The sequence below is a fragment of the Lontra canadensis genome, unplaced genomic scaffold, assembly GCF_010015895.1.
Source record: "Lontra canadensis isolate GAN:19392208 unplaced genomic scaffold, GSC_riverotter_1.0 scaffold92, whole genome shotgun sequence".
NCBI classification, from domain to species: domain Eukaryota; kingdom Metazoa; phylum Chordata; class Mammalia; order Carnivora; family Mustelidae; genus Lontra; species Lontra canadensis.
The window spans coordinates 8,157,426-8,169,315 of NW_022631086.1; the positions used below are offsets into that span (position 1 = coordinate 8,157,426).

General features: G+C 39.3%; 1 protein-coding gene across 1 annotated transcript; it reads right to left on the reverse strand.

Moving 5' to 3' along the window:
• Positions 1-11,268: 11,268 nt before the first annotated feature.
• On the reverse strand, positions 11,269-11,669 carry LOC116854472 (60S ribosomal protein L39-like). Its single transcript, XM_032836352.1, has one exon. The coding sequence runs from the start codon at positions 11,667-11,669 to the stop codon at positions 11,514-11,516; it is 156 nt and encodes a 51-aa protein (XP_032692243.1). The 3' UTR covers positions 11,269-11,513.
• Positions 11,670-11,890: the final 221 nt, after the last annotated feature.

Here is an 11,890-nt window from a genome sequence, read left to right on the forward strand (position 1 = left end):
TCTGTTATAAAATGGGGCTCCTGTGAGAGAATCATAGGATTCTAGAGTAGAAGGAAGTGTAGACATCAACTTCTCCAACATTCTTCTTTTATTGATGAAAAGATGAGGCCCAGAGAGGTTAAATAACTTGTGCAAGCTTGCATAGCAACCCAGCTGCAAAGCCAGGAATGGTACAGAGTCTCCAGAAAGTGCAGGATCCTTTCTATCTCAACATGGTAAATTCCTAGACTCTCTAGTTTTGGGTTGAGCTTGATTTCAAAATTGATTCCAAATATTTTCATTTTAAATGGAGATGCCTAAAAACAATTTAAGCCTCTGGGTACTTTCTGAATTTTTTCTACTTCTTTGGATCAAATAATATACCATTTTACAATTTAAGCCATCAAGATTTGAAGAATGCTTAACCTAATCTTATTCAACTGAAACAAAGAATTGCAGACTTTGAGCTGTTTAAAACTGTATTTCAAGTCAATTTCTGATTTGAGTTTAGCATCATAAGTAAACATGTCATGTTTGTCATCTCCTTTGATGTATTCGGAGCCTGGGATTTATAGTCATAAACTATTCACCCAGTATGTCATCCTCATAACAGGAATCAATCAAATCATCATGGTAAAGATGGGATTGGTATGTCAGATATACTGATGACATTCTAGGCCAATAACACAAAGCCAAGAAAGCAATTACTAGATAGGACATATGTTCAACCTAATATAGAACATTCTCAAACAATACACAGGCAGTATTCAATCGTGTGTGTTTTGCATAAAGCAATAATTGGTCAACACCTATACTAAGAGCTTTCATATTTCTTAAAATATATGTTCTTTAGATAAGAGTAAACTACTCATTGAATAGAATCTTCCACTGAATCTGTTTTGGAGACACTACCTGTCCCAGAGTTACTTTGGAGAGACATTGATATCTCTAGTTGGTTGAATGATGGCTTCCCAAAACCTGTCCACTCAGAACCTGTGTATGTGACCTTATTTGATAAAAGAGTCCTTACAGATGTGATTAAATTCAGGATATCCAGATAAAGAGATAATCCTTGATTATCTGGATGGGTCCTAACTCCAATGATGTGTCTTTATGGGAAGAAAAGAAGACATCGATGTGGGGAAGAAGACACAGAAGGGAAGCTCATGAGAAGTCAGATGTGGAGTTTGGAGTGATGCTGCCGCAAGTTAAGGAATGCTGGAGCCACCAGAAGCTAAAAGAGGCAAGGAAAAAATTCACCCAGTGTTCAAAGGAAATGTGGGACTGTAGACATCTTGATTTTGGCCCAGTGATACTGTTTTCAGACTTCTGGCTTTCAGAGATGTGAGAGAATATATTTCCTTGGCTTGTGGCCACATCACTCCAATCTCTGCCCCCATCATCTTCTCCTCTGGATGTATGTCTAAACCTCCTCTGCCTCTCACCTATGCAGACATTTATGATGGTATTTGGGACTTATCCAGATAATCTAGGATAACCTCTTTTTTTAGGATAATCTCTTTATCAAAAGGTTCTTAATTTAATTACACCTGCAAAGACTTTTTTTTTTTTTCATTTAAGGTTCCAGAGATTAAAACCTAATATCTTGGGGGAGGGCCATTTATCTGCCTACTATGTCTCCTAGTCTCATTGGCTTAACAGTAAAGACCAACATGAACAGGTGGCCTTCTCCGTCTTTTGGTATGCTATCTGGAGCATGTGGCTGCCAAGGGCATAGCAGCAAGGAAAGAAGAGAGAAGACAAAGAATCCCAGGCTTCTATTACCTTAGCCTGAAACTAACTCACGTCAGTTCTGCTCATAATCCATTGACCAGAACTAGTCATATTGACCTAACCCAACTATAAGGAAAGCAGACATATATAAGGGAGGAAATAAATATTCGATATTTGATGGGCACTAGCTGTCTTTATAACATACTGAAAAAGGTCACAAAATTACAAGGGACCTGCACCATGGGAGACAACTCCAGCTCCTGTCACCCAACACTGTTCCTTGCTTCCTCCACTCAGCCATCCCCCTCCCTTGCAGAGTTTCCCCTCCCCCTCCATGTACCCATGAGCTCAAAGGTGGCAACATTACCCAGTTTGTCTAATCAAAGTCTTAATGTGGAATTTTCCATTTAAATGTTAGGAGGAAAAACCATCTCATTCTTTGCCAAGGTAACTGAAAATTCTATTTGGAAGGAAGAATGCAATTCTAACTACCCAGAGTTAGGTCGAAGTTCACAGGTTAAGAGCACAGTCCTATAATGATCACCCTCAGCTCAAATGCCAGATATAAATTGGGGATCGCCACTGCTAAAAATTCAGAGATTCCCACCACCTCCTCAGGTTTGATAATTCACTAGAATGATTCATAGAATTTGGGAAAACATTATACAGCTTTATTATAGCACAAAGATACCAATCAGTACCAGCCAAATAAAGAGACATACAGGACAATATGTGGGAAGGTTCCAAATACAAAGCTCCCATGTCCTCAGGATGGTGTCACTCTCTAAGCACACTGATGTATGATTACCAGAGTTTTTACTGGGGTTTTTTTCTGTAGGTATGATTGATGGGGTCATTGGCCCTGTGGTTAAACTGTCTCAACCCTCCTTCCCTCCAGAAGTAGGGCTTCTACCACAGCCCCAACCCTCTAACTCCATGGTTGGCCTTCCTGGCATGGCAAACACCTGTCCTGAAACTATCTAGGGGATGACCATGAGTCACCTCACTTGTATAAACTCAGGTGTGGTCCAAGAAACCCACACTGAATTACAAAGACACTCCTATCACTTGGGAAATTCCAAGAGGTTAGAGACTTTCTTTCAGGAACCATGGACTAGGCCAGCCAAATTCAGCATACAACATCTGGGATGATTAAAGTCTGTAACTCTCTGCTACCAGCTTCCTATTCATTCCCTCTGCCCACCCCCATCACCTACCACATAGAGGAAAAGCCTTGTAATAACAGAATAAAACCAACACAAAGAGAGTAAAGAGAGAAGTAAAGTAAAGAGAGTAAAGAGAGAAGTAAAGTAAAGAGAGAAGATGAAATAAGAAATGAAGAATAAGAACATCCCCGACAACATCCCTTGATTCCTTCAGGGCAGCCCTGTCTTTCCCAGGTATAGTAGTCAGGAAATCCCAGCTCTTGCTTAAGCTATATGGACTTGAATTAGTACCACTTGGAACCCAAAGGAGCTCATATCCCTGCCTTCCAGGAGCATACTATTTAATTGAGGTGTGAGATATACAAATGAGAAATTAAATAGCAATTGCCAAGCAATAATTTAAGAATAATCACACATCCTTTTGAGCAAATACCAAAGGCAGAAGACAGAACTATTCTTCCCAAGAAAGGGTCCAGAGCAAGAACTCTTGCTTTTATTCCCGTTCTCATTTATTCAGCAATATGCCAGTGCTTGAGAGGTCAGGACAGAGTCACTATGAAAATACCCAAGAGCAGAAAGAACACAAGGAAGAGAGTTGGATCTTATCTTATACCTTAAAGAATTTCAAATTATCTTCAAGGGAGGGAGTCAGTTGGAAGAATAAGCAGAGTCAAAAATTTCTGAAAAAATGTGTTGATTTTAAAACTGAAAACCAGCATTAAGTTTCAATCCCTTTTTTAAAATATTAGTTATAATATTTACAATCCCCAAACTAGACTGAAAGGTGTATTTCAATGAATGAAAGGTGGAGAATGATAATGGCAAATCACCCAAGTGACAACTTCCATTTCTGAAAACATTGGAAATCACTACTTTATACAATAGGTGTGTTTCTGAGAATCTCTGTGACAATCCACAATTCAGGTCCGATTTTAGTATTGATTACCATGACTATTTCAGAGGAGTAGTCAGCCTCATTCAACCTGGCAATCAGCTCTATGTGTTCTCTCCACCAGTCCCTACTGAGCCAATAAGTACAGCAAAACAAGTACTGACCCAGCATTCCTTCTCCAAAAAGTATGTTTACTGGCACCAGCTGAATCCTTTCTATTGTGGATGTGGCCCATGTAGACAGCCTGGCAGAATGTCATGTCAGGCCCATCTCATTCATGTACAGAAAGCTTCCTTCCATGGAGGTAAACTGTCAGCTTCAGTGTGAGTTGGCAGGGTTCAGAGACATGCTTCACCTCCTCCAACTGTTCACAGAGTTTTGACAAGGAGTTTTAAGCCTAAGAGTCCTTAAACCTGAGAACCTGGACAGGCTCTGAAATCCCTGGAGGGCAGGTAGTAGTGGGATTGATAGCTGACAGGCTTGGCATCTGGCAAGAATGAATGGTCAGATGAATGGTTGGATGAAACTTCCAAACACACTGGGATATCCTTTTGTGGTTCAGAGGACCCTTTTACTAAAATGACATCACCATCATGCGCCTGTGATTTTGGTAAATTCTGAATCCTGGGAATAATATACCTCACATATGCCCAGCTAATGTTTCAATAAACCAGAAAAAAGTTTCCATGGTGATGATGTGCTTCCAACACTACAGTTTAGAAAACTGGAACTTCACAGTCTGCCCAGCAGTGGGGCTAGCCAAGGCGTGAGAACTGAGAATAGTAATGACCATTGATTTGTGCCCATGAGGTCCCAGGCCTGTGTTAATAATTGTATAAATATCATCCCATTAATTCTCACAGTGACCTTACATGCTAAATACTGTTATCCCCATTTCACTGATGAAAAACTGAAGCTCAGAGATGTCACCCCCTGATTAGTGGGTCTAGAATCTAAAGGCTTGTCTAGCTCCAAACCCCACGTTCCAAACACCTGCTTCTGTGTAGCAAACATTGTTGATTGTCTTCCAGTGGCCATTCCCCCACTTCTTCAATACTTGCAGAACTCCAATTCTATATGAGTGAGCACCCCTTCCCCACCATGAGCCAAGTAAAACATTATTGGTCTAAGCCAGAACTGTGCAAGCGAAATTGAATGTGAGCCACAAATGCAAGCTACATATGTAATTTTAAATTTTCTAGTAGGCATACTGAAAAAAGATTTTTAAAATGTTGTTATAATCTATTTTACTTAACCCAATATATTCAAAATATTAATCTTTTAGCATGCAACCAATTTTTTTAATTACAAATAAAATCTTATAAAATTATCCACATAAGGACAATAAAGAAAAGTAAACAAAACCCATGGATAGAGAGTGATGGGTGAGGAGGGTGGTCACACAAAAACTTTGAGCAGATACAAGAGGGACGTGAGGAATGAGCCACATGAATATCTGGGGTAAGCATCCAAAGCCGAGGGAAAAGCAAGTGCCAAGATCTCAGGGCAGGGTGGGGTGATTGGGCAATAACAAGAAGGCGGATACAGCCTAAAGTAAATGAAGGGAAAGCAGTAAGGGCTGTGGTCAGAGGCATGTGGGAATGAGGTAGACCCTCACAGTCTGCTATAAGGACTTTGGCTGTGGATCTGAGCAAGACCAGAAGCCACTGAACAGCTTTGAGAAGGAAAATGGCATGCACTGCCATTATATTTTAATAATCTCACTGCTAAAAAGGAGTGAGAGTAGAATCACTGAAACTAGTTAGGAGGCCACAGTCACTTCCCAGGTGAGAACAGGTAGTGGCTTGAATTGGGCTGGTCAGAAGCAGTCAGGATCTGGATATAATTTGAAGATTTGCTAGCACTTAGGGAGATGCTGGAGAAAGAGTTGAGTAGAACTCCAGGGTTTGGGGGTAGAAGAAGTGAAAGAATGGAGTTGCCATTCACTGAGATGAGACAACTGGAGGAAGAGCAGGTTTGAAGCAGAGAAGAAATCTGAACTTGGTTCTGATGCTTTAAGTTTAAGATACCAATTAGGCATTCCATACATAAGAAAGATTTGTGGATTTATTAGTCTAGAGTTTGGTGGAGAGTCCCAAGTTGGAGGTCTAAACTTGGGAGTTGTTAGTACATAAGTGACATTTAAAGCCATGAGGTAGGATGAGGTCACCAAGAGAGAACATGGGTAGAAGAAAGGTCTGAGGACTGACCCAGCTTATGTCAACATTGGAAGTCCAGAAAACCATAAGAACCCAAAAAAGAGACAAATAAGAATATCAGTGATATAGGAAGGAAACAAAGGCCAAGTAAAAAGTGTTTCAAGGCAAGAAGAGTAATCAACTACGTCAAATGCTGCTGAGGAGTCGAGAAAATTATCCAAAGAATCTGTCAACACTTCTGGGACCTTGATGAGGGTAGATTCAGAGTAAAGGGCATGAAATCCTGATTGTGCTCAACATCACTATTCACCAGGGAAATGCACATCAGCACCACAACGGGACATCACTTCATACTTGTTAGAATGGCTAGACTCAAAAAGACAAGAGATAAGTTTCAGGGAGGATGAAAAGAAAAGGGAGCTCTTGTACACTGTTGATGGGAACATGATTGGTGCAGCCACAATGGAAAACACTCGGAAGGTTCCTCCAAAAATTAAAAATATAACTACCATATGATCCAACAACTTTATTTACTCAAAGAAAACAAAAGCACTAACTCAAAAAGATATATGTACATCATGTTCATTGCAGCATTGTTTACAATAGCCAAGAAGCGGAAACAACCCAAGTGTCCATCATCATATGCATGGATAAAGAAAATGTGGTATATATATTCAATGGAATATTATCCAACCATTAAAAAAATGAAATCTTGCTATCTTGATAATACGGATGGACCTTGAGAGCATTAAGCTAAATGAAATGTCAGACCCAGAAAGACAAATACTTTATGATCTCACCTATGTGGACTCAAAAAAAAAAAAAAAATCACAGAAACAGAGAACAGATTGGTGGTTTCCAGAAGCAGGGAGTGTGGGTGGGCAAAATAAGTGAAGGTAGTCAGTCAAAAGTCTATTACAGGGGCATCTGGGTGGCTCAGTGGGTTAAACCTCTGCCTTCAGCTCAGGTTATGGTCTCAGGGTCCTGGGATCGAGCCCCGCATTGGGCTCTCTGCTCAGCAGGGAGCCTGCTTCCCCCTTTCTCTCGGCCTGCCTCTCTGCCTGCTTGTGATCTCTCTCTCTGTCAAATAAATAAAATCTTTTTTTTTAAAGTCAATTATAAAATAAAGAGGTACCTGCATTATGGAAGGGGATAATCTTAATGTTTAAGCCATTTTGTTCAGTTTTTTCTGCTGTCTACAGGCAAAACAACATCCTAACAAATACACTTCACTAGGAAACACTCAAAGATTATACCAAGTGACTTATATGATCAGTCAAGATTAGGCTTTGAAAAAAAATAGACCAACAGACAATGCAAAGATTCAGACCTTCAGAACAATGACTCTCAGCTGCCATAGGCTGCAACCAGATTGAATCTCAAACCAAGAGGGTTTTAAATGTTTTAAGAATTTCTGATTTAATTCTGTTACCCATTTTTCCTATCCTAATGACTCTTTCAATAAAAACAAAGAGCTGAACCTCTTCCAGCACACTCATGCTATTCTGAGGTAATTTCCCTTGAGTAAGAAGCTCCCTTGGAAGTAGATGTACTGTTTGGCAGAAGACAGAAAGACTTCCGTGTTAATAAAATTCCCTGGTCTCCTACTTAAGCTCAGTGGGATTTCCCATAGTCAGTAGAGGCAGGTCAGTTTTAAGGATAGGGAAATGAGATGGCATGAGGAAATTAAGGGCTCTGCACCCACAGTTCCAACATGTGGGGTGTAGTCTCCCCATACCACCAAGCAATGCTCCAAGACTCGAGCTGGGAGCCCCACCATCAACTCACATTTGACTATCTACCCCTATGTACCTGGAGACAGCATCAAATTCCACAGGTAAAGTGTTCAGTCCTACCAGGCTGCCCTCCACTTAGACACCAGTCACAAGCCCGGGTTGTTATATGTGCTTCTGACCAACTTGCTATAGGTCAAAGGTTCCCATGAAGCCCTCCTTGGGTTTGATTAATTTGCTAGAGTGGCTCACAGAACTCAGAAAACCCATTTACTCACTAGATTGCCCATTTATCAGAAATGCTACTGAAGGGTACAAATCAACAGCCAGATGAAGAGATACACAGAGAGAGGTCCCAAATAAAGGAGCCCTGTTCTTAGAGAAATTGGCAAGTAGAAGTATCTTGGTTCCCCAGTCTGGAAGCTCACTGAACCCCATCTTTGTGGGTCTTTATGGAGGCTTCATCACATAGGTAAGAGTGATTAAATCATTGGCCATTGGTGTTCACTTCCCCAGAAATCAGAGAGTGGGCCTGAAAGCCCCACCCCTCTATTCATTTCTGGTTCCCCTTGGCAACCAGCCCCCATCCTTGGAGGCTGCCCCATGAGCATAACATCAGTTGGGATAGTAAGGGGCTTGTTATGGATAACAAGACACCCATTTCACCTTCATGACTCTAAAGCATTTTCAGGAGCTGAAGAGACAAAATATTATATATATTTAATATATAACAAGAGATGTTCCCATTGCTCTCATGCCTCAGGAGATTCTAAAAGTTTGAGAGCCTATGATCCAGGGACCATGGGTAAAGACCAAATATATATGAGAAATATATTTTGGTCATCTGAATGGCCAAATATATCAATTCCTTATAAATCACAGTATTACAGAAATGGGAATCTTCCACATATAAGCTTTGAGCTGCATATTGCTCTCAGAGCATCCTAAGCATCGAGTTAGAAAGAATGCCATGGGAAACTGTTTGACCTTGAGAACAAAAAGATAGACAAAAGGAACTTATTAGAGGACCAGCTTCAGCTTGTAGAGTCTCTCTACATACTGAGGTCTTACCCCATCTTATCAAGCATGATAGTTTATTACACTCATCTCCTTGACTATAGTGTAAGTGCCAGTAATAATTGATTGACTCAGTCAGTGGATGCCTCTTTTGTGTGATTGATTGGTTGTTGAAAGGACCTTCTTTTTAAGACAACATGAAAATGCCTACATTTTAAGACATTTGTAGAAATAACAGAAGGTGATTCTCACACTTAAGGTACCAAACAGATGGAAGGCGAAGCCAGGCAGGTGGTGGTCAGAACTCTCAAATACAGGATTGGATTGTCATCTCTCTTCAAGTGGAAAGAAAAAATTATCTGACAAAAGGTGAAATTCAGTTTGATCTTTTTGCCTTAATAATAAAGAAGAACTCTAAAATTTGACTAGGGAAAATGATTTTATTTATATTCTAAAGTGATAGTACTCCAAATAATCATCTTAATTAACAAGTACAAAGCAAACAGTAAAAATTTAAGGAATCTTCTGGAATACATTACTGCTTGAGAGTTAAATTTAAAAAGTTGATCATGAAAATGCTGCATTCTCCATTTTAAACACTTTGTATGACAAATTTCAATAATATGATAGTATACAATAAAAATATAATGAATCCTCCATGTCTCCATCACCCACCTTCAGCAATTGTCAGCACAAACCAGTCTTAAGGCATGTACCCATCCCAGACATCCTATCAGTTCATCCATAAATACTTTGGTGTGTATTTCACAAAGATCAGGAGTTGGTCTACCATAACCACAATACTATTGCCACACCTAAAAATTAACCATTCTTTGATACCACAGTCTCTCTTTGAATTGAGAATAAATCTTTTGAGAGAGCTCCATATAAGTAATTTTAAATATTTTCTTTTAAAATATTTTTAAATTAATGAATATAAATATTGTGTATAAACATAAATACACAATGAAGTAGAACATAAAGTTTGTACAAATTTTTTTAGTTTGTTTTACTTTTAAAAATTTCTTCAGGGGCGCCTGGATGGCTCAGTTTAAGTATAATCATCTCTTCAGCTCAGGTCACAATCCCGGGGTCCTGCGGCACAGTCCCACATCAGGCTCCCTGCTCAGTAGGGAGTCTGCTTCTCCCTCTACCCCTCCCCCTGCGGTGCACTCTTTCACTCACTCTCTCTCTCTCTCCCAAATAAATAAATGAAACCTTTAAAAATATATTTTCTTCAAACAAAGATGCCTGAGTAGTGTAGTCAATTAAGCATCTGACCCTTGGTTTCAGCTCAGGTCATGATCTCAGGGTCCTAAAATTGAGCCCCAAGTTGAGCCCCACATCAAGCCCCAGGTAGGACTCCATGCACTCAGTATGAGGTTTGCTTAAGATTCTCTTTCCCTTTCCCTCTGCCCCCCTACTCATGTTCTCTCTCTCTCTCTTTCTCTAAGATAAATAAATAAACTTTAAAATTTTTTAATTTAAAAAAGATTTCACCAAACATACATATATAGACTGCTACATAAATATGTAAATATGGTAATATATAAACCATTTTTTTCTTGGACCCCTTTCACCCATTTAACCACACACACTGGTATTCTCTCAATCTGGTATCTGCTTTTCTAATTTTTTCTCTAAATTTACACTGGTCTCCTAAGCATTATAGATTATGTGGTAAACAATTAATAAAGTCCCTGTGCTAGTTAAGCTTACATTTTTGAGTTCCATATAGTTACACTTATAAACGTGCACTATGCACATGTGCTGTGAACATATCACAGTTTTCTGATTCTTGATTTTCTCACTCATCACTATCAAGTCCACTGGCGTATTTTCCTTCATCCTCTTTAATGATTGTGTAATACTTCAATCTATCCCATAAACAGCTTGACCACTTCATTGATAGTAAGTATTCCCTTTGCTTACTTTTTTTTCTTGCCGCTATAGACATTCTTATGCATGTGTTATTACTGCCCAGTGTTTTTATTTCTATAGATTTCAGTTCCTAGAAGTGTAACTGTTGGGTCTGGATATGTATATTTATATCCAGAGTACCAATATTTGTTAGGGGAAAAGCCATATAAAGGAGGGATGTTAAGAGAAACAGACATGCCAGAGCCATAAAAGGAAGATCAAAAACGGTGAAGGACCAGCTGGGCCACATGTGGAACCCGCAGCAGACCTGACTTTTTCCTAACTCCTTCGGCCTAGAGGATTTAGAAAAATATTTTTCCCTCTATTCTTAGAGTTCTGCATTGTTACTAGAAAATGCCTGGACAGATGCTTTTTCTCAACAAATTGGCCTCAAACCTGGCTAACTCTTAAAAAAGCAGATTTTCAAGAAAATGAGAAAACAAGCCACAGACTTGGGAAAAAACATTTGCAAAACACATATCTGATAAAAGACTGTTATTAAATGTTTTTTAATTTTTTAATTGAAATTCAATTTAGTTAACTTAGAGTGTATTATCAGTTTCAGGGATAGGATTTAGTGATTCATCAGTTGCATATAATACTTAGTGCTGTTATCAAAATTATGCAAAGAACTTTCAAACTCACAACTAAGAAAACAAACAACCCAATTTTTTTTTTTTTTTTTTTTTTTTTTTTTTTTTTTTTTTTACAGCTGAAAGGCCTCACGTTTATTACCAAGCCAACCCACTGGTGCAGAGGTATAGTAACAGAAAAATCTTTTCCCTGATCAAAGGTATCTATTGATCAGGTAGAAATGTGTTTACAGGGTGACAGAATAGAACACATGATCTTCAAGGAGCTTAATTAAATACGTGGTGCCAATTAGGTGTGTCATCTCATGATGTGGGACGCCTTAGAGACCCAGCTTGGTTCTCCTCCAGTGCCTCCTCTTGGAGTTGTACCTGATTTTAGTACCAGTTTTCATCCAAATCCATTGGGGAATTGGATGATTCTGCTTTTGTTTCTTGGCCAGGAATTGCTTGATCCTAAAAGTCTTGTGAGAAGACATGGTCAGTAACAGTGAGTGGCACACAGCAGGATGGCGGTGAAAAAGAGAAAGAAGTCAAACAACCCAATTTTAAAATGCACCAAAGATCTGAATAGATACCTCATCAAAGACAACATACAAATGGCAAGCAAACATTGATAAGATGCTCCACATCACATGTCATCAGGGAGATACAACTTAAAACAATGATGAGATGCCACTACATACCTACTAGCATAGCC